The sequence below is a fragment of the Aquila chrysaetos genome, chromosome 1 (assembly GCF_900496995.4).
Source record: "Aquila chrysaetos chrysaetos chromosome 1, bAquChr1.4, whole genome shotgun sequence".
In the NCBI taxonomy this organism is placed as follows: Eukaryota; Metazoa; Chordata; class Aves; order Accipitriformes; family Accipitridae; genus Aquila; species Aquila chrysaetos.
The window spans coordinates 58394294-58417760 of record NC_044004.1 but is presented as its reverse complement, the minus strand read 5'-3'; the positions used below and the strand labels follow the sequence as shown (position 1 = coordinate 58417760).

General features: G+C 40.6%; 1 protein-coding gene across 1 annotated transcript; it reads right to left on the bottom strand.

Moving 5' to 3' along the window:
• Nucleotides 1-2498: 2498 nt before the first annotated feature.
• Nucleotides 2499-22515, bottom strand: HADH (hydroxyacyl-CoA dehydrogenase). The gene is made up of 8 exons (XM_030012610.2): nucleotides 22346-22515; nucleotides 18466-18594; nucleotides 16816-16973; nucleotides 11832-11958; nucleotides 8856-8945; nucleotides 7251-7323; nucleotides 4018-4134; nucleotides 2499-2976 (listed from the first exon to the last, which is right to left on the bottom strand). Exons 1-8 carry the CDS (start codon nucleotides 22472-22474, stop codon nucleotides 2858-2860), a joined length of 942 nt encoding a protein of 313 aa, XP_029868470.1. The 5' UTR covers nucleotides 22475-22515; the 3' UTR covers nucleotides 2499-2857.
• Nucleotides 22516-23467: the final 952 nt, after the last annotated feature.

The window sequence follows — 23467 nt, the reverse complement described above, 5'->3', positions numbered from 1 at the left end:
AAGTTTGCTGTGCTCTCGTCTTCTCCCCAGCCGTGTCAGCAGCTAGGATGACCATAGATAGAGCACATTTGGCAGCTGAAATGACCCAGATGCTGAATCTGAAGCCATCTTCCCAGCTGCAGTAGCTGGGCTCACATCCGACGCCTCAGCTGTTGGCTGTCAAGCTGCCCTCAAGCTGTGCCAAGAGTACATCTCAAAGCTTTGACCAAAGTGGGGCAAATGCTCTAAATCTGTGAGGCCTGCTGACAAAAAGGATAACAAAGACTAAATGTTTTAAAAGTGGGCAGTGAGGGAAACCAAGCACCCTTCTCCTTTCTCTTCTATTCCTCATTTTCTTCCACAATTCTCTTTTCCCCTATTAACAAAAATTCAGGAAGAGCTGACTGGTGAGAGCAGGTCTAATGTACTACGTCCTAGTCTGAGGTACTGACCAGCAGGAGATTCCCCTTCACTTGTCAACATTACATGCAGTGGAAGGTGGCTCATGGACGTCCATGTCAAGTCACAGGCATAGCAAGGGCTGGGAAATAATCTTTATTGAGGGAAAGGTGGAGACAGACAATTCCTTCATTTCATTATTCATTCTTTTAAGTCTCCTAGACATCTTTAAACTGTCAAAGCTGCAGAAATTCTTGTACAAATCAGGAGCGACTATTTAATATCCTACTTCTGACACTTTCATCATGATCTTGAATCCAGGAAGGGACTTCTACATCCTCCATGCCTCCTCACTGAGGAGCAAAATAAAAGGTTTATCTTGATTCAATGGCCTCAGTCATTCAATTACCACTATCCATTCTGATCTAGATTTAAAGGAGAGTATTTGAAGTTTTGGCCCTTTACCTCATCTCTGCTCAACCTGGCACAGCACTCCACACGCTGATAAAATAAACCATCCCCTCCCACCAGTAAAGTACCTCCACATGGCCTATTTACTACTGAGAAAAAGAAGTCTCTTCTGAAACAGCAAGCCAAACTTACAAATGCCTCTTTCAGGTTTCTTGTATGTATTACATATATACATACTGTACCTGTTAGAGCTCCTGAAAAGAAAACACTGTTTTAGAGAAAGTTTGTTTTTCTAAAATATCACATTTAATAGTGAAAAATATTTTGTACATTTACTATTAAATAGCCTATGCCTTGCTATAAAGCTAAGCGTTTCCAAATTAAAAATAAAGATGATCTTCCGAGCAAAGGGAGCAGCATGAAGTTAACTGTGCCTAAATGTTTTTGTAAAAAAAAAAACCACAGCATTTTTAAGACACAAGGAGTAATACACATTCCCATTTTTAATTACTACTGAAAACAGTAGTCCTGAAGCTAACTTCACCCTGCAGCACTTAAGTCACTAAACTGAATTACAGGCACTAAGAACCTTCAAGTGAAACAGACTTCAGATGCAAGAAGTGGACTGTATTTTAGGAAAACCAATTCAATTTAACAATATATCAGTAAAGGAAAGAGACTGTCTACAGTACCATTTCTTTCCTTTAACCCTCTTCTTTCAAGACAAGCAACTCAAAATCACAAGTCTTGTAATTAGGAACCAGGATTCAATAAACCAACTATTTTTATTCTCTACTCAGAGATTTCCTGTGTGATTGCATGCAAGGAAATTAACATATGTCAGCCTCAGTTTCTTTATATGCAGTCTGAATTAGTTATTGGGGGAGGGAAGAAGAGGCAACTTAGGGTTAAATAATTATGAATAATTTCTTTAATTAAAAAAAAAAAATTTAAGCACTCAGTTTGCAGACCCAAAATACACAAAGTAAAAGAAGGCTACTGCTCAGCTGAACTGGAACTCCAGCCCTCATGCCCACTTGCTCTGCAGTATTTGGAGAAAAGACAGGATTTGCGGCACTCCCGCCATGAACAAATCCAGGCTCTGCTAAGCCCCAGGAAATAAAGTTGCAAAACAGAAGGTACCACACACAGCCAGACACACCTATTTGTTTACACAGCACAGACTCCAATTTCAATCCTCTGAAGTACTCAACTACAGTAGTAGTGTAGCGTGTAAAAATGACACTTAAAACGAATAGCCAGTAAATAAAGCCAATTTACAGGATTCTAGCTTTCACCAGCTTCCTAGCTTAGTTAATAAAAATCAAATCTATATATTAGGCCCTTCAGAATAGAAACCACCTCTTCATTATGTTTCTACAGCACCTAGCAAAAGGAGGCCCTCAACTGGTAATTGAAAATACCAGAAAACCCCAATACAAATCATAAGTTCTGCTTTTAAATGCTGTAGTGGGAACCTTCTGTCCAGGTGACAGCCTGTCATTGCAGGATTATTTTTTTTTAAACGATATGACATCCAAAAAATTATTGTTCAGGGCACTGTAATTTACACCTACAGATTAGCACTGCACTTAAGAAAAATCCTAACAAAACAACTTACTGCCTTTCAGTCGCTACACTTGCCACAGTGAAAAGAGACTGCCACCCAGTGGACTACAACCAAGTACATCAACTGACATTCAATCCAGAACCGTTGAAAATTTTATTTTTAAGAAAGTGCGGTTATTTTTAGGATTTTTCCCATTAATATAATAATGTTTCAAATACATAAATTCACTCATCATTCTGTCCTGCACCTGAAAAATCAACATTTGCATGAAGGCACTGTACATATAAAGCTTTTCAGAATTGTAAGAAAAAAAATAATCTACTAAATCAAGCTTCCACCAGAGAAATAGTTAACTAGTGCAATCACTCCATTCAGAGGTGGGTTATGTTCTAAATGCAGCTTGTGCCGTCCTTGGGAAGGTTTAAACAGAATTCACCTGTTATATGGCAATGCTGAATAGCATACACAGATAGTTTAACACCTCTCGAGCTTTAGAGTTCATTTGTATTTGTAAAATCCTTCTCCAGTCTTCTTACCCAGCTTCTTTTCTTCTACCAGTTTATTCAGAAGTGGGCTGGGTGCAAAAAGAGGATTGTTGGGCTCTAATGAATGCCATCCTGGTGGAAGAAATGAAGTGGATGAATTAGTAACAGTTTTCTTTATATGCAAAGGTAACAGAGATCTGCATCTCCTCAGAAAAATGTTAAGCGGTCAGAAAACTGAAGGTGGTTTGGAACTTATTCTAGACTCTCTAAGACCCTTCAATACAGCTTCATAAAGCACTGACCAGTACTGATGATTATGAGCAAATCTAGCAATTAGTCTTTAGGTGTAGTCTACTCTGAACACCTTATAATGTCCATGACTGATGATTTTTAATACTTTAAAAAAAATTAAGAACTTTTAGAATATAGTTAAGTACAAGGAAATAAAACAGAGGCTGTGCTGAAAAGAAATTCAAGTAGAAAGAAATTCCAAGTTGAATTTCTACCTGCAAAAGACATAGTCAGTTAGAACAATACAACACTACTCCACAGTATCAGCTAAAAGCAGAAGAGGTTTCATCAAAGATGCCATTCTGAAAGCGACATTCAGCCTTGGAGAATATTTAAGCTGCTCATTCAAAATAATACAACAACCATCAACAAGCCATCTCCAATTATGTCTTTTTTTGTTATTGCACTGACATTCATCCACTTATCAGCTGAAGTGAAAGGGACATGGTATACTTGCACCTTTTAGGGTATTTGCTGGGTTTTCTATTAACTGAGAATGAAAACATGGCTGGCAGAAAAAGGATAGGGAGTCTCAATATTTGTTGCTTTTCATCAGAATTTCTTACCTCCAGTACATGTCTCTCCTCCCACTGATTCTTTATAAAGTTCCACTAATATTATTGTTATTTTCCACTGGAACTTGATGAAGTCAGCAAAACCACCGCTGTTCTGTCCCCATGTACATAGGCTACAGGCATACAATACAAACGCTGTACTCATACAGCATTCTGAGCTGAATTCTCATTCCTTTCTCCTCAGCAGTTAAAAGGCTATGCCATAAACATTCAGTTCAAACTAATTTAAGAGTCAGATTTTCATCAGAACATTCACCTACAATTTAGCTAAAAAGGGGAAAAATAGAAGAAAATAAGTATGTAGTACCATCTATAATGTATTTACTGGTATCCAACCCAACATAGTCCAGCAGTTCAAATGGACCCATGGGATAGCCAGCCCCAAGCTTCATAGCAACATCAATATCTTCCTTTGATGCATCTCCTAGAGAAAAGATTGACAGTTTGATGAACAGAGAAGATTCCGCATCTACTTGGCACCACTTATAAATAATTAACAGGGTGTTATTTCACCCGGGTGAAGCTCTTCACAGAAATCTCTGCACGTTTCAGAACCGCAAAAACTGGAGTCAGCATACTCAGCTGGAGTATAAAGCTGAATCTCTCACAAAAAGAAAAAAAAAAAGCCCTGCAGGCCTGCTTTCCATTTTTCTAGCTTCCTCTTGCATTTCAATACAGATCACCATGCTATTGATGGAGCCACAGCTACTGTGCTCAAACTGTCAGAAAGACTAGAGGAAGAATTGGTCACTATGAAGAATCAACAGCTTCTTTTAGAGGCAGCTGAATAGTTTAAGTAATAAAAGATCTCAATTTCAGCTTCATGAGATCATCAGCAGCTTTTGAACGATGCACGGGACAGAGCTACCCTTACTCTACAACAGCCAGAAAACAAGTGATACCCAGATGATGGCCAATGCAGGCATGGGGAGAAAGCAGTACCAGTTGAGTAACATGCTTAGTTACAGCAACTTTCACTGAAGGATATCCATCAGCATCAGAGATGGCAGATCAGTGACCTGAAGAGCCTGTGCAGGTGCAGTTAAATTAGTGAATTCCAAAATTATTTAAAAAAAAAAAAATAAAAATCAAAATTATCAGAAATTTGTTACTTCTACTTCAGTCTGTGCCTTTAAAAATACAAATTCTGCATTGCCACATTGTCACAGTTAATGTTCACTTCATTCTTTAGCTGGGAATTCATATTTTATACTGTCATGAGAGCAGATGCACCTTTACTACTTATTTCTAATACATATTTTGATAAAGGCAGTGCACTCCTTTGCAGATCCTATAAAAAGGACGAAGTTAAACAAACCCCAGAGGTACTTGTTAAGTAACCTCCATGCTCAATGCGAACAAGCATTCAGGGTGTCCAAAAGCTTGGCAGACATAGCCTATGCAATTTATAAACCTAAGATCAGAGAATCTTAGAAATAAATTTTCAAAGTCTCTTGTAAAGGCAACAACTTCCGTGAAAGTTCTGTATGAAGTAGTAATTTTTATATATCTCCTTTTACACTTTAAAGCTGACAATTTTTTTTTTAAACCACATTTTACTTCTGAGAAACTGGGAAAACTAGCCTTACTTACTTCTAACATAAGTTCAGTTCCCCGAATTCAAACATGTGTAAATCCTCAACTCATTTGAAGTTGATGCAGATGTACATACTTCTTTTATCAACAGATTTGTCCCACTTTGTCAAACTTGGGACTTGGCCACCTGACAGTATACAGTTGTGTTACAAAACAATTAAAAATACTAAAAGGGCAAACAAGGGTTGTACCCCTAGTTCATACTAGTCTCTTCATATAAAGCAGACTTCCATAGAAACTTGACTGACTGCTTTTTTGGTTTTCCACTAAGAATAGGGCAGTACAGACCACCATACATTAATATTTATAATATGCCCCCTGTTTAAATCACTGTTAATATACTAAAGGTATTTTGCCTATGCAAAAGCACATGTTTAACCCAAGGAGATTTTGTATAAATAAAGACTCAAGGACTGACCCAATAAAATGGTATTTCAGTGCTTGGAGTTGCCAAGAAAAAGATAACCAAATTCCATATTAATGTGGATGACAATCTGGCTCAAGTGTCTACTCTGAGATTTAGTGCAAAGAATATGATAAAAATTTAACCTGATTCAATGGAAAATATGAATTAGGAGACAGCCACTAGGCTTTTCAAAACATTAACCAGCTTTTAAAATAGATTTCATTAGAGTTAAAAATTCATAAATGAACTTTAACAAGTTTGGAAATATCACACTGTTGAACAAAATACAAACAGAATAAAGATTAAATCAAAACAGTGTTTTGCTTAGGCAGAAAACAGTCAATTTCAACATACAATCTCAAGTGACTGTTTTCTTCTACATTTAATTAAAATTTCTATTGTCTCCTGAAATATGTATAATGATATATGTCACTTAACAAAGGCAACTCTTTTTACACACACTGGAACACCCATACACTTTATTTAAAGTTATGCCTTTTTCTAAGAGAATAATGCCCCCTTGCATTGCACTCCTTTGCCTTTCAAGTCACTAAATTCGCTCTTTTCTCCCTTTGAGATGTAACTAGGTACATCTGTTGATGGATAAACAAGTAGTGTTGGTTTATATTTTTTTTCTGGAGATCAAACCATCCTTCCATGTGCTATAAGAGATTTTTAATATTTAAAGCATATTTGGTGGAATCCAGATGATGGAGTGCTTTCATCTGTAGAAAAGCAGTGATTTCAAAAACAAAACGTTTCAAATGACATTCTTAGTAGCACGGAGCTATGAGCAGAGCACTTGAAATAAAAGCAATTATACTCCGTAATTTCCTCTTTATCCACTACATTATTGGCTTGTTTCCTTTTCAAAACAATTATCAATGCTTTGAAAAATTTCGTGGTTCTTTGGGGACTCATGATTATTTCTACTTACCCTCAGTATTAACGTAAAAGAGACCAGCAGGGAGATGGGAGTTCCTAAAGAACCTATTTCTAAAAAAGGACATAGAAGAGGAACAGGAGGTTTCACGGGGCAATAATTGAGCCCAAATCACTTGTATGCCAGTACCGTAGTGTGACACTGAGTATTATACTACTTACCTCACCTGAAAATTTCACAAGTCCAATATAAGTGAACTCAGGAGAACTTTGCTAATGGTCCTATTATGGGATTTTCAACCACTTTCATGAATGTCTCTTGGGATGCAGAGAGGGAGGTTCCTGATTAGTTGGCAGAGGATATTTTTACAATGTCACTACACTCACCTTGTCATCTCCAAACCAGAAACATTTTCCACCACCAGAAACTTCCCACACAAGTAACTAGTACCTTCCGACTCTGCATACACTGACATTTCAAAGTGAAGATGAGGCCTTTCCAACTATACGTATTGGCTCGTATTTGATGTTCACTATTCACTTCCAGCCTTTAAGGCCTTGAAGTTTTGAGGAAATCCCAAGGCTCTTCTGAAGGCATATAACATTTAGCAGTGTTACTTGTCAACCTTCCCTGAAGTCAATATCCCAACAAGTACCTCTCTCAAAAAGTCGAACAGCTTCCATCATATATGGCACCAAGAGACGGTTTACAATAAACCCAGGAGTATCCTGCAAAAAGAAAAAAAGGGATTCTAAATCAACATTCTTTACCAGTACTACACTCAAAACGCTACACGAAAAATTAAACATGTGGATGAAGACACTTATTGAATCATCAACTTCTGGTACTCTCTAAACTGTATTTTTCATATGATATATCTGCTCATTATTAAAACACAAAAGATGAATTTCACAAAAAAGGAATGGCACATAAACATTCATCATGACTGAGAACAATAAGACTACTACAAGCGCAGCTCAGTTAATCTTAAAACAATTTAATGTGGCCAGCCAGCAAATACCTTTTCTTTAGCAAAATTCTGCCGATATAATTTCCTGAGGGATACGAGAAGAGCAGTTCTCTAACAGTTTTTTGGGGGTTTTTGTGTGTTCACTACTAGAAACACTCCTGGCTAAACAGTCTGCTTCTCCCCTAGTGCTCACTGGTATAACAATGCTTTCAAAAGTTAGGATCACTTCAATAGCAAACACCAATGCTACCAATGAAAAGATAAGATATGTGCTGTCAGAAGAAGATAACAGACTGATACAGAACTTCTTTTACACAAGCTTTAATCAAAATAAAAAATAAAATGAGAAAGAGCTTTGCAAATATAGTATTATTTCGTATACTACTACTGTTTCAGATGCTTATTGTTCATTCCATTTTATCGCAATATTTAACCCAGAGAATTCCAAGCAACTTTTCTTCTACAAACAGGAATTTAAGGGGTGGGGGGGGAAGTTCACACATGGAGACTGCATTACCCTCTACCCAAGCTAATTTATAACAACAATTCATCATATATTCTGCACATTAGATACTGCAAAACTGCGACAGAAACAGGAAAAAAGTCAACTAAGGCCACAAAGCAATTTAGCAGTACAGCCAGAATTAAGAGTCCAGCATCCAGACGCTGAATTACTGGTGACTACCAGATTGCAGGCCCTTCTTTTTATGATCAAACGTCTCCTGGGGGCTGTGAAACTCAAGGCAATAGCTTGCATAAAGCTACCCAGACCGCAAGTTAATGGATTTGGAAAAAGTGTGCTCAGGAAGTAGGATGCTCCTCTAGAGAAAAAAAACCAAAGTTGCAAAGCAATGAAGGTTAATATGGACCTAGTTACTGCAGTCTTAAGAAAAACTTGCAATAAGCACACACCATGGAGGATTCATCTAACTGCCTCACAATACAAGAGGTAGCAGTCTTGTCCCTAGCATGGCTAAAGATGAGCTCCTGCTTAAGCTCCACAGTCCAGGCTTCTCCAGGACTGGAAAAGAAAAACCAAAAACTGTAAACCCTGATACTTAATGAGTTTTGCTGCTCTAGACAAGATGTCTAGAGTCACTCTACTTTGAGGAACTTGTGGTAAATGTGGGTGTTTTCTTTGTCAAAATGCTTTTAATAAGGAAGAGAAACTGGACAAAAAGCAGCCTGGAAATTCCTGAAGTCCTCTTACATCTACTAAAACCTACCACCTTAAAATTAACAGTTTTCAAGCAGAGACCTTCTGAACACTATCAATCAAAACGTACTCACCTTACAACTGACAGGACTCTTTCCTACTGCTTTACTGAAATCCACAAGCGATTCAAAAGTCTTTTGGCTGGTCATTGGAGTCTTGATGACCTGGGCAGAGGGAATGTAGGGAGAGCGTAAGCACGTTTATGAGCAGAAACTCTCTCATTTACCAGTACAGCAATGATTAAACTGTAATCCAGAACACTACTCCAGAAATTCACAAAACATTTGTTTTGCAAAAAACAATTTCGGTGGATATATATGTAACAGACACAAAAATCTATTTTAAAGATAGATACAGCATTTTGCACATTTTGAAAGTATGTGTTTCTTTAAGACACTTTCCCACTCAGCCAGTATGTATGGTAAAAGGGACCATCCTTTGAAATCGTATTTAGAGATTATAGGATAACAAAACAACTTTAAAAGCTAAATAGTCTCTGTTGCCTTGGGAAACACGATGGCTTCACTTTAGAGAACTATATTAACAGACATATTTCCTGATATAAAGGGTTGTAACATCTACCCTGTGCCCAATGTAAACTGACATTTAATTCTAAACAAAATTTAAAATCTCTTTGAAATTTGTGACAGCCTCTTAGCTTCTGAGTAGTATGCTTCCATGTTGATTTTCTTCACAACTGAGTCTTTTGTCACATGTAGTATTTTCTATACTTCACTGGAGTTGGGATGCATTAAGCCATTTATTACAGACCTAACACCACCCCACTCCCCTGCCAAAAAAGCAGCCAGAAGCTGAATGGGTCATGATATTTGTGTTGAAACTGATCTCCATGTGCAGTAACTGAAAACTGCTATACGTAAGCAGTTAAGGCTGACCACCTTGTTCATACAATTAAGTCACACAGAGATTTCCCCCCATCCTAATGACTGACATAAGGCCAACACAAAAAACCAGTTACGACCGAGGAAAAGGCTTGTTTCTCAGCAGAAGAAAAATAGTGTTCTTTGATATTAGATAAAAATATCTGAGATGCTTACGTAAGACTGCAACAGTTTCAAGAATGAGTTTTTAATACACACTTCAGAATTTTGAAACATTAGCACTAGCCTTTTGGATTATTAGAGAAAGAAATCCCCTCAAAGCTATGTGCTTCTGAGCATGAGATCAACAATCTATGACAAGAGCAGATAAGACTCAAAGGCACTACAGATTTGTGACCCATGAAGGACAGCTTCCATGACAGATGACCGGCAATTTCAGTAATATCTTTCATAGTTTTGGCGAGTCTCTTCATTTTCCCTGGATTATTTCAAACTGAAACATCTGTTTTACATAGAAAATGTTGTTCTACAGTGTTTGTCAATGCCAATCCTGATTTACAGCAGTAGTTCTGAAACAAAAGCAAGGCTTTACAAAGTGTATTTATTTACTAATATTGGCGCCTTTCAAGATCAAGTCACTGAAAGCACAGCTTCCGTGTTTTGAAGTTCTTCAAATACTACTTATCAACTGGAGTGACTCTGGGGTACGACATTCATAAGTCAGGTGAAAAAGCCCCACAAATTATGAAGATTGACCACAGCAGTCAGACAGGGATGGCTCTGTTTCGGTTTTTTACAAACAATGCCAGATATCTTCTGCATTTTTCAAATCTCGCAGAGGCTTAGTTTAGGTTTCTAGACTATGATTTGTTTTAGGCTTGAGACAAGGCATAGAATATTTCATCCATAGAGATAAATTACTGCCAACAAGTAGTTCTTAGCACAGAAATCAATAAAGCCAATGTGAGCCTAAGGAATTATGCTAAAGATTTCTGTTACCTCTGACACCACCTACAAAATTCCTCCCTTTCCTTCTTACAACATTCCCCAGAGCATTTAGTCACAATATACAGGATGCAATAGTAAACTAAAAACAAAAAATCCACATGGCTACAGAAGTTAGCAAGAGAGAATCTGCAAGTGTTCGAGCCCTCACCAGACAACCATACTCTGAATCGAATTTGTTAATTTCAGCCAAAAGGTTCAAACATTTCAAAAGGGGGAGGAAGAGAATGATACATTCAAAGACACAGAGCAAGTAACTGCATCATATGTATTTTAATGAGAAACAAGCAAAAAATATAATAAAGTGAATCTCAGGAGTTCAAAAGGCAGGCACAACATATTTGAAGTGCTTGCAACCAAAGCAATACTAGAACTAATCCCTTATGGGACAGAGCAAAAAGATTTACAGCATTTAAGTGCACAAAGTACATGAAACATCTTGGGGCAGAGTGGCCAAAATGCAAAGTTTATTTTCACTTACTCAAGAGTTTGTAAGTTCTAGCTGATCAAGGTCAGCCATAATGGGGGAAGGTGAGAAAAAGGAGAAGAGACCTCTCATTTTTTCTGCAATGTGACCTTTACTTTGGAGGCACAGATAAAGCCTTGTATCAGATTATTTCTTATTCTGCTCTGCATTGCACTATTATTAAAAATTGCATGATGTAGCCAAAGAGACTATGTTTAGAAAAGACGTCTGAAGAGTTATGTAGAAACTTGTTTTTACACTTCCTTAAACACTGGGAAATACCGTAATACTTCCAGACAAATCATCTGAAACATTGAAACAAACATGACTGACTTTGTTTCAAAAGTCACAAGGCAGTAAGATTTCATCTCTCATTATTTTCTATCAACTTCTGCACCGGTAACAACCAAATTCCTCTGTCAGTCTCATCAGACGATTTTAAGCTGTCAGTAGATCTTACTAATCAGCTTGCCTGCATGCCTGAAATGATAACTATAAACAGCACCTCTGTAGGCAGTTCAGTGGAGAACTTCGGAGCCTCGAGACTGAAGGAGTTACCTCTGTCTCTTCAACCTGCCCCTCAACAGAGACTGCACCACCCTCTTATCACTAGCGGTAGCTTATTCCGTATCAGAAGAGCTGCAAACTGAGATCTACTCTTTCATCTAACTGAATTCCCAGTGATGACAATTGCATTGCTGTGCTACAGTGGTTATTATGGTGATAAGACACTTAACCTCCACGAGCTTCATCATTGGCACAGGATTGAAGAAATGGAGACCACCAAATCGGTCCTGCCTGGTGGTTGAGTTAGCCAACTGCGTGATTTGCAAGGATGAGGTGTTGCTCGCAAATATCGTATGCCTGGAAAAGAGAAACATATGGATTGCATAAAGGACAGCTATTTTTCTGACAGTAGGAGACTGGTGCACTAAACATAAATAGATATCCATTGGCTAACCATCCAGAGAATTCTCAGAAACATCCCTGCAGATTATCATGGTCTTTTTGCTGAGGTACAAGTACAGCAATGATGACGTAACCACTGGAAGGGCTGTGTGAGTTTCTGACTCACAAGTATGTTGAATACTTATATTAGGTGACAGAAAAAAAGACTCTGTAAGTAGAAAAATTTTGTTAACTCCCCAAATCTATTCCAGGTAATTCCTTCAGCAATCCTGGAAACCTAATGGTATTTTTTTATTGTTAATCATTTACACATCTATGGAAATCCAGTTGTCTGCCATGTCAAAAATGCACTTTGGAGCCTTAAGAAAAATTTGGAATTTTTTTTATTTTTTATAGTGATCAATGGTAGACGTGATGAGCAAACCTACCACCAAAGCAAAGAGCTGATGGAAAAATCTGAGAAAAGACAAAAACTGCCATGCACAGGACACTGCAAAGGATACACAAAATCACAAGATTTTTAAGACAAAGATGAAGTCCTTTTCCAGACATAAACCAGATTTATAAATTGCAATTTATAATGTTTTTGGTTATTTTTTTCCCCAGAAATACCTCGGAACCTCAACAACACTGCTATACTGACGTCGCACCGAAAACTTACAGAAATGGCTTTTTCTTCAAACCACAAAAATCTGAAACTAAATTAGAGATGAAGCCCTACCTTCCATTCTGGGCTGTATCCTACTGACCTTTCAAAAAGTCATCCTACCAGACTCATCAAATGTTAATCTATATTGGTATTTTGCTTACATTTCACTAAGATGTAACTGAGCTTCACAACAGAGCTTTCAGAAAAGTTATGTCCAAGTTGTGGGGACATCTTATAGTGGCATTAAAAGAAAACATTTGGGGATAAAAAAGACCCACACTGATTTTCATTTTTTATTATGTTTTCTCAGTTTTTGAGAATTTGTTATGGAGAAGGAAATAAAAAATTCTGAAAATTCCTGTTTTCACGTCTTACAAATATTCTTTTCCTATTTCCCCACCATAAAGTGGGCCTTATATTGTTCTGAGGTGGGGTACTAAAAAGAGTATTCTACATTTCATAGTTTTGACCTTGCAAGGTCAATGCATCCAAAAAGATACTTATCATCACTGAAAATCTGCCACTGGATACAAAGAATTCAAATATTCATATAAAAATTAAGCACATTGATTTGTGAGATGTAATCATTGCGAGGTTTATATCTGGATTCACTTAAAAGTATGAGATTGTACCTCAGCATCACTTCTGTGGGTGCATACTGTAGCCTCACCCAACACAGAGCCTCGAGAAAAAAAGCATTAAATTTGTATTTTGTACAAGGCCATTTTATTTACACTTTCTGCTCCGACCAACCAATGGATTTAAATTGGGTTTAAAATAGAATTTTCATGCCTCTGTGACTTAGAATTACATAATGCATGCTTCACATGACAGCAGAGTTGGAAGGCTTTTGAAAGCAACAGTACTAGTGAAGCCCTAGTGATGCTTTTCCAGGGACCAGTGTGCTTTCTCTTGGTGCCATCTAGTGGGTCATGGGAAGACATTAAAAAGAGTCCAACACAAGGGAATCGTACCATTTCAATTACACTGACTCTTACAGTCCAGCTCCGTTACACAGTGAACACTGAACAACACTTCTTTTGTAACAGTTTTATAACACACCGATTCTAACACACTGAACAGTTCCTAACCACTGGCCAGCTCCTATCTGAGTTTCCACATCTGAGGATAAATCCTAGACCAAGACATGTTGACAGGCATTCCCACCACCCAGAAATAAACAGAAAGCAAGCAGGCAAGAGCTATTAAAGAGGATATCCAGAAATTCTTCTGTCATGTTCATTATGATCCTGTTCGGAAAAGCGCTGCAGTGTTTAAAGGCCTAAAACCCACAAGGAATGTGGGGATATTCTACAAAAACCCTAGTCGGACCTTTTCAAATTGGAAATGTGAGACTGATTCAATTCAAGAAAAGGAAAACAGAACTGAAGAGTGGGTAGCAATACTTTATCGCCTGCTCTAAAGATTGTGACCATGTAACACAGTAAAACAATTACCGTATTAGGAGGATGAGTATAAAACAGAGAGGAATGTAACATACACAAGCAATTTTGCAAAGCTCTAACGACATAAACCAGTACACTCTCAGACTGATGGCATCCAAGAAACAGCACTGACCATTTCGCCTGGACAGTTACCCAGATGAGGAATACCCTGAGTTCCCAATGCTCTCTAGGGTTGCCAAACTCTCCTGGCTCATTACATTTTCTCTGAAAACTTAAAGGAAATTCACTCTCCACCTCCAAATAAAACTTCTCTCAATAAAGAATAGCTTGCCCACCCCTCTCCACTTATAGATCCACTTTCAGAGGAATTATAGTTCTTTTATAGAGAAAAAGGAAGAGGAAGTAACTTAATCACGTTTTGTTTTTTTAATGCAATGCTTTGGTTTTGTGCTGTCCCCAGACTTATCTTCACTGGAGAAGTCATCATAGTGCAAATATGGGAGACAAACATGTAGCTGTTGCAGCTGAGGAAACGTGAGACATGGGTTACAGTACAAAAGAAAAACGCATGGTTTCACACAGCTCATGTTCCAAAGGCATAGTTCATCATCTTGTTTGAGCAACTGTAATACACAGCCACTTACGTTTCGATCAGCTACCCCTGCGCTAAGTCCTGAAATTTGAATTAAGACAAGTTCCCCCTCCTCAGAAGGCTGGTCTTTCATGATCTCTGCCTGTAACATACACTTCACAGTGCCATCGACGCCCAGGGCCTCACAGAAGCAAAGCTTCTCCTGAGACTCAAAGCTATCTTTAAACAAAGCTTGTCTTTGTTACCAATCACCCACAAGTCCACCACCCCCATTAAGGTGATGCAACAGTTAGTCCATATAACTATTTGAACATTTCAAAATCTCTAGGTTTTAGAGATTTTGAAATGTTCAATCTTAGCGAAGGCTGTAGGACGCCTGCACTCACAGGGAGAGCCTTCCATTCCTCCGCAGTGCTATGCAGGATGAATAAAGCCTACTGCTTCCTTCTAATGCACACAAAAACACTCATGAGACATTTCTGCCTTTCCCCACGCTACTCACACAATCTGCAACTCTATACTCCTCACATAATTACAAATTACCCTTTGTATCTAACAGCTAATATTTTAAACCCTTGGCTACAAGTTTCACAATTTTACTAGCTTTTCTTTCTTCTCATCTAGACTTTCTACACTGCAAGCCATATTCTTCACCATTCACTTCCCTTTCTTTATCCTACAGGTAAGATATCTGTATGTTTATCATCATTTCCAATTCTCCTCTTAAAAAGGAAGGCTTCTTGTCTAAGGTCATTTTTCCCAACCCTGCAAAACCACGCCTTTTGCCACAGGAAGAAGCATATCTGAACACCTCCCAGTATTTTTTAACACTCTGTAATGTAAAATTTTATGTTTCAAGGCAGCTATGCTTATAAACAGCTTACTCTTACGAAAAATAGCCTCAGCTGTTCCAAATATACATATTATTAAATGAGGTTCCAAGTCCCTGTGCCCACCTTTCCTTGCTGACTGGTTCTAGACAGTTTGCCATTCAGTAGACTCCAATTTGCTCATCAGCTTTCTCTGCTGAATATGGACAAAGACGCAGGCAACCAATGGTCTGTTTCCACAAAATAAGCACAATCTAATCATGACAAGGTACCTGGTAACTGCCGAAGGCAGCTACTTACTTTTGTCTGTCAGACTAAGGGTAATAGCAAGTTAATCTGTGCTCCGTGCATGGCTGTTTGTGATCATTTATTGTTTTTGGAAGTACCAGGTAATTTTGATTACCGAGCATATGAGACAGCCTGAAAATCTCCCCAGGCTGAAGTCACCTAATGGTAACATCTTTTCTCCCTTGACATTACATTCAAGCCAGAGCTTGCCTAGTTCTTTGGTTAGACAGTCTAGAATACCTCTTAGCCAATACCCCTGGATTTATCTGTACTAGTTAAAACCTCAACCTGCATGCAGTCAAGGTCTTGTGATCCCAAGTCATCCATTGCAAAGATCAAGCTTCTGAGACTGCGTGCTCGGCTTAACAGCATTTTTTGTTTTAGATACAATTCAACAGTAACTTCCAACAGTTATCAAATATAGTTCAAAGAAAGTTCCAGGGACTGTAAGTAACTAAGTGAGTGCATGTTAAGAAATTATTTACACTTTTACCTCACACACAACAACCAGCAATGAGCTATTTCCAAACTCTTGTAATACAAAGTAAACTTAGTTCACTTAAGTCATTGCTGAGCTGACTGTGACTTACAGCTAAGAGGCTGAGACTTCTTAAAACTTGTTCATGCCAGGCATGCTGACAACAAATATTTTATCATCCCAATTCCCTATTTAAATATGGGAACATGTATGTTAACCATACCCCACGTGTACCAGGACAAGCTTATTCTACTGTTGTGCATTTGCATTTAGATTTGAACTTGCTGAGTAGATGGACAAACTTTATGACTAAACATACTCAGAAGCACATCAAACAAAGCAATGCAACAAGTAAATAAACCTGCTGAATACACCTGAAAGTGTTTGTAACACATGCACCTGGCATAACAACTATTCCATACCACATGACAGTCTGGAGTTAGCCTAAGGGAGAAAAACTCCTGTTTTTAAGAAAAGCAGCTAAGAAAATGCAGAGCTAACAGTGTAAGAATAAAAACAGAAGATACAAAGGTCTAAGTTTCAAAATGTAACAGGAAAAATACACATACTCTGGAGCAAACTTATCCAGCCTCTTGAAGAGTTCATTTTTAATTTCCTGGTTCTCCACAATGGCTTCTATCACCAGATCCGTGCTGTGGACCACTGCTACTGCATCTGTGCTTGTTGTGAGGTTCTTTAAGGTCTTCTCAATGAACTCAGCACCAGCCTGAAACATTTCCAAGAAGTTGCAATGTCTATTTACAATGATTTAATTTATTTTCACATGAAAATCCTCTTATGTGCTCTGAAGTGTTTCTGAGCCCTCAAAAATTCAGGCAGTCTGCCACATTTCCAAATCAGTGAGAAAGTTCTAACTATGTACAGATACGATGCTTTCACTGACAAAATTTTCCTAGCCAATCAAATCTGCTTTGAAGCAAATAGGAAACCTTTGAATTCATTCTTTTAGGAAGACTATTTGCTGCAGTCCAACCTTCAGCATAAGAGTCTAAGTGAACAACTGATTGATCAATCAGTAGTTTCTAAGACAACCTGGACTTGCCCTCCATAAAGAGGAACTTTTCCAGTTTCAAACCTTTGCATTGTTTTCATTCAGTGATTATCTGGTCTCACTCCTATGAACAGGTACGTGCTAGTTCACGAATACTTCAGGAAATTAAATGGCCTACACTCACTATAGTTTCAGTGCAAATGTGGGGAAAAATATTCTGTTTTCTGACTAGTAAACCTGCCAATCACTGACATAGTTTGTGAGGACAGAAATCAAACAGAACTGCAAGACTTTGAACCAAGGGTAAATGGAGACATAGTACAAGTAAAAACACCTACACGCTAGAATATAATGTCATATGTAAAGTACAAGCATCATATGGACAATTTTCTTTTGGATTAAAAGACCTCCCATAATTATGTATGTATGCTCTGGTTATCCTGGTATTACTATATTTTTCCTTCTGTACTCCCTCATGCAAACAAGCCCTTTTTTATTTCCTTTGTCTGCTGCATCATTCATGCTGGTAATCATCAATACCAGTATATAAGTTAATATGCATCAAAAGAAGAATTGAATCTGCTGTGGAATTTAGAGAAACAAGCATAGCAACAAATAACCCTTTGGATATAAATTTAAATGCATCAACTGCTCCAGAGTGACTTGCTGTATGTAAGCCTTACTCAGTAATGTAAATGCAAAGTATCTTATGCATCTAATTCATGTTACTCCAGGGTAGTTAAACTTTTCCCTTGCAGTAATCCTGTGCCCAAGGCCAGGGGAGGGGGGGGGGGGGTGCGGAGCAGGCAGAGACACTCCTTACAAAGGTATTAATACAATTTTGTTACTGTTTGCTTTTGGACAAAACCGGTGCATTCCCAGGTAAGCACTCAAAGATAGCTTGCTACTAAGTTAGGATGAATAATTTGGCACCATTTCACATTTAGCATCTGTTTTAAAAGGTCACCAAGTTGTTTTAAATCTTTATCTCAAGGCTGAAGTCTACAAAGGAAAGAAAATAAGGTAAGACATCTTTCAACCTCCCTGAATCAAAAAAAGAAAATCCAAGTTCTTCAGCACACTGGAGAAAGTTTTAAGCCAGTATATTAACATGCTCTATAATGTATAACTGTAAACAGTATCAGAACTTCAGTATGGCAGTTTTTATTCTCCTAAGTTCTCCTAGAGGAATAAAGAAGATGTCAACCTCAGGCTTATCTGCAAACTTCTTCTTTGTCACTCTCTTCAAACTCTCTTCAATTCCTTTTGTAGATTTTTTAAGGATTTCATCTGACTGGTCTACTAACACCACAGTGTGACCACTGGCTGCTGCAACCTGAAAGTTAAAAAAAAAAAAAAAAAAAAAAGATTCAACAGCAGTATCATAAAACAGCCAAGTATATAGATTTGTGTTGGGGCAGACAATACACTAAGCAATGAATTAGGCAAAAGAGAGCTAAAGCACGTTGAATCAAGACTTAAGCACTTTACTAGAAAAATTATAAAAACCTGCACACAGTTGGGGCAGAGGAGAAGGGATAAAGGTCTCAAACAACTTGAAGGAAAAGCAAAAAGAAACCCATTTTCTCCCCCGAGCTGTCTGCAGAATGCTACCTGCGCCTGGAGGCAGCTGAGTTCTGCAGCTATGGCTAGAGAACAAACAGCTGTCTTGAAAAGAGCAAGTGGCTTAGCTGTGATCCTTGGATCTTGTAAGGAAAAAGGGCTGTGGAGACCAAAACTGGAATGCTGGCAGGGTGAGTGGGTAGCATAAGGGATGGCTAACCCTGTGTTCCCAGGACAGAGTGTAACACAACTCTGCTGTTAGGCCATGAGCATGTTCCTGCAACAATAGGAAGGCGATAATGCAGCAGTGAAATGTTTGCCACTACAGGACTCTGCACAGACCTGAACGGCCTGCAGACTCTCCTTACTATGTACTTGGTACAAACACTGGCTCAGCTACAGACAGCACTATCGGGTTGTCTTTTTGGTTGGTATTCAACTAATTTCAAACGTATGTCACTTTCTCACACTGCAACAGCCTATTAAAAATCAGCTGTTCATTATCTGTTACTTCACTATTCATTAATTTATGTTGCTCTTGTTAGTTAGCAACAGCCTATCTTCATTTTCAGAATTCTTGAACTAACAGAGTTGTAGTATAACAACTGTGAAAAACAGATGTTAAAACATGGTTCCACTGACTGTTTTAAAGTCACACAACTTAGGAGCTTTCCTTCTACAAACTTTTACATCTAACCTTGCACCTGGAGGCTTAAGATTCTCCTGTGCCCACACCACCTACTCCAATAAAGCTAGCTGAAATGAAAAATAGAGAGAGATATCTCCTGAAGAAAAGCATGGTGCTATTCTCATCCAACTTGCCTCACTAATCCAGAAAATAAAGAAATGTCAGACTGCCTCTGGACAGCAGCAGTATAGCTTTAACCAAGTGTCAGTCTGCAGGTGGACATTTCTTTATCCATCTTTCTTTTTTCTATTTTTTTAAATTTTCACTATGGCCGTTTCATAAAAACAACTGAATCATAAAAAAAAATTGAAACCAAGCTTGGACTTGCACTCTTAACACTTCCTCTGTTGCTGATCACTTGCAATGGTAAAGCAATGGTGAAGCAAGACCCTCCTCTCTACAGAAGAAAAATCAATACCAAGCACATTTGTAAGAGATGCTTCACTGATTATCCATTTACGATTACACCATCACTGACCAGTTGGCAAAAAACTCCTAGAAAAATTAAGGTCTCCCTTTTCCCACCTCATTCTTACCATATTTACATGGACAGGAAAGAAGAAAAAAGGCAAAAGGTCATACCATCTCCTTGCAATTCAAACACACGCTCGCACAGCCTCTACTATCCAATGATCTTAAGAATACTCAATGCGAACACAAAAGTGCCGAGGAGTCAGTTAATGCTTTTCTCATACAGAAGTGCTTTTCACGTGGCAGAATCAGAAATTACAAACTCTTGGCTTTCAGCCATACGTTTTAGCAGAGGTTAGGTTCTCCTGACAGTGTGAGAAAGCAAGGAAAGAGGAGAGACAATTTCTTAAGAATTCTAAAAGGGAGGAAAAGCTTTATCAATAGGGTACAGAGAAGACCCCACTCAGTGTCATAATCATCTCTGCTTTGAGATAATTTTGGATTGAGAAATCGGAGGCAGATTGTCAACAAAACAATCCTTGGTCCTTAACGGTGGTAGAAGACCGCAACCCCTGTTACTGCCAAATACCAGGTATGTTTCTCTTGACAAGCCCCTCTCTGAAAACATGCAGTCTAACAGAATATGCAGATCAGTTCACTTTCCCTGCAGAATTACAACCTTTGCATAGTGTGCATCTTCCTCAAACATGAGAACAACTTTCTTCAGAGTTGTTCTTTGATGGCTCCTTCAGTGGAAACCTCAAGCTTTAGTATCAAGGTAGAAAGGAGTGGTTTTACCAGACAAGTTAATAAACAACTAGGTAATTCCTTAGCAAAAACACCAGCCCCTGTATTCCTCCTGCCAGAGATTTGCCAGGAACGTGAGAAATCTTCAGTTCTGAGAAGGAAACCCATTAATTAATTAAAGTGGAGAATTGCTATTTATGAGTTCCAACCTCACTGTCAGTTTCCACTTGGGTACACCTACGTACTCCAGTTATTCTTTGTGAAGTTTGTGAACTACCCCGGTATCTTGGGCAACAGGCTCTTTCTGTGAATTAAGTAAATATCTAAATCTTAAATCACTGACAGGACCGTTCAGTCTTCTGTCCCAAAGCTATCACGCTAAAGATGAACTTGAAAGCCACAGGCCTGAGATTAAACAGTGGGAAAATAAGTCCTATTTAAAGATTAACCACTTCATAATTCTGCAGGTGACTGACAGCTAAATGGTCATTTTAGCTGCTGTATTCTACTTTAACGACTTGTAAAACGTTGCTTGATCTGCTCCCTTGGCAAGTTAGAAGCAGCTTCTTTCTTGGACCAACATTTTCCAAATATTATGACCCATTGTCTGGTTTATAAACAGTCCGCACTGTTGTCTCAAGGACCACTTTAAACAATTTAAAACATTGACCTTGGTTCTTCTCGCCTACCCGCCTGACCCGAAGATGCGCGGATCAGCAAGAGAACAAAAAGTTTTAAAGTTGAGCAGCCGGCCAGCGGCGGCGCAGCAATACTTTCCACTCCTCCGCAGCAATAAAACCAAAATCCGCAGAAGCCTGCCAGCACGGCAGAACGGGTGCGTCCCTCCACGCCTCCAGCGGCCCTCCTCCTCGCGGTGCGATGAACACCCGCGGCGCGGGCTAGCTCCCCGGCGTGCCTCCCACGGGGCGGCCCGACGGGGCGAGACGCAGGCCATGCCCCAGCAGGAACGCCTGCCCGCCCGGCCTGCGCACCGGGGCCGTCGGGCACCGCTGGGTGTACGGCCCTCCGGTGCGAGAGCCGCCGCTCCGCTGCTTCTCACCCAAACGCAGGCTGAAAAAAGGCCTCGCGTGAGGGAATCCGAACGCAAACTGTAGTATCTTGAGACAAGTTCTGTTTTTTGAACGCCGCTCCCGCCTTCAGCGGCGGCTCGACTCGCTCAAGCCGGCCAGGCCGGGCCAGCAGCTCGCACCGACGCGTGACGCTCCTCGGCGGAACGGCGGCGGGGACCGGCCGCTTCGCCGCCGCCTCCGCCGCTCTCCCCGCGGGCAGGTTCCAGCGCGACACCGGAGCTGGGCTCAGCTGGAAGTGAGAAACCCCAGCGGGACGCAAGAAGCGAAGGAGGCGCGAGGAGCAGCAGCAGCGCGGGGCGGCTGCAGCTGGGGTTCCCCCTGCCGCCTCAGCCCGGGAAGGGGGGCCCCAGCCGGCGGCGGAGCACGAACCGCGGCCCGGGCCAGCGCAGCCTTTGAGGGAGCAGAGCGCCAGCGCGACCCCCGCCTCATCCGACCAGCCCGCCGCCGGGCGAGACCCAGCCCCGAACGGGCCCGGGGCCCTCCCGCTGCACGCGCCGAGTAACGGCCGCCCAACGGCCGCCATGGCGCCGCCGCCTCCCCTCTCCCCCGCCCCGCTGCCGAGCCCGGCCGGGCCGGGCGGCGCTCACCTGGGCGATGCCGGCGCCCATGAGGCCGCCGCCGATGACCGTCACATGCTTGACGATCAGCTTCTTGGCGGCCGCCGTGGCGGCGGCGGAGGAGGCGGCGCGCACGAAGTGGCGGGTGGCGAAGGCCATGGCGGGGAGCGCGGAGCCAGGGGAGGCGGCGGGGCGAGGCGAGGCGAGGCGAGGCGAGGCGAGCGCCGCGCTCCGCCCCGGGGAGGTGCGGCGGGGCAGTGGCGGCCGCCCCCGGGCCCGGGCAGAGGCGCTTTGACTCCTTCCTTCACCTTCGCCACTTTTGATTCCTTAAGGGGAGTCGGGTAGGAAGAGCAAGGTCAGCGGCACAGAAATCCTGCCGCACGGGGTTAACGTTCCGTGCTCGCCCCCGGCTGGCGCTCGGCCGAGGGCGGGCGCGGTGCAGAGGCTGCTCTCATTGCCTGCCCTTTGCAGCGGAGGTCACCGCGTTTCCTTCCAAAGATTCACGCTTTCCGTTGTAGCAGCTCATTTGCTCAACGTTAGAAGCACTCCGTCGGAAGAGTGTTTCCAAACTAAAAGGGGGTTTCATCTGCACGCTAGCACAAACTATAAACAAACAAACAAAAATCAAATCCTTCCTTTATAAATACTAATGGCTGAATCACACCAGATGCAGACCACTAAAATTTTCCATCTAATTCCTTCATTGCCAGAACAACCGGCACTTCAAGTCAGCAACAGCTGACAACACAGCAATTACAGCATATTCTACTTGAGTCAGCATCGGGGTAAACATTAAGCAACTTGTTTTCTTCAAACAAAAGCAGTGGAGTATTCTCGTATCTCTGCACTTTGTACCAAAAGCGCAATGCAAAAAATTCCCCCTTTCCTCACTCAGCCTCACCTGACGGCAGAGTAGTCAGGAGCAGTAAGTGGCTGCTGGAAACAGCCTTACCCAAACACAGTTACTGCTCCTTGTGTATACAAGTGACAGCTCAGCAGGTCATTAATGAAATTCCCTAAAAAAATAGCACAGTGCCAAGTTACCTGCAGTCTAACTCCAGGGCGTAAGACACGGGATTTCCACACACACAGCCGTCACTCCCAAGCGCCCAGCTCTCCCAACACACCAGCGCTCACACCCACTCCTTCCCC

Coding starts and splice junctions, on each gene's coding strand:
- HADH (XM_030012610.2), bottom strand. CDS start 22,474: ATGGCCTTCGCCACCCGCCACTTCGTGCGCGCCGCCTCCTCCGCCGCC. Junction 18,595..22,345: donor TGGGCGCCGGCATCGCCCAG/GTGAGCGCCGCC, acceptor TTTAACTTTCAG/GTTGCAGCAGCCAGTGGTCA. Junction 7,324..8,855: donor AGAGTCCTGTCAGTTGTAAG/GTGAGTACGTTT, acceptor TTCTTTTTGCAG/GATACTCCTGGGTTTATTGT.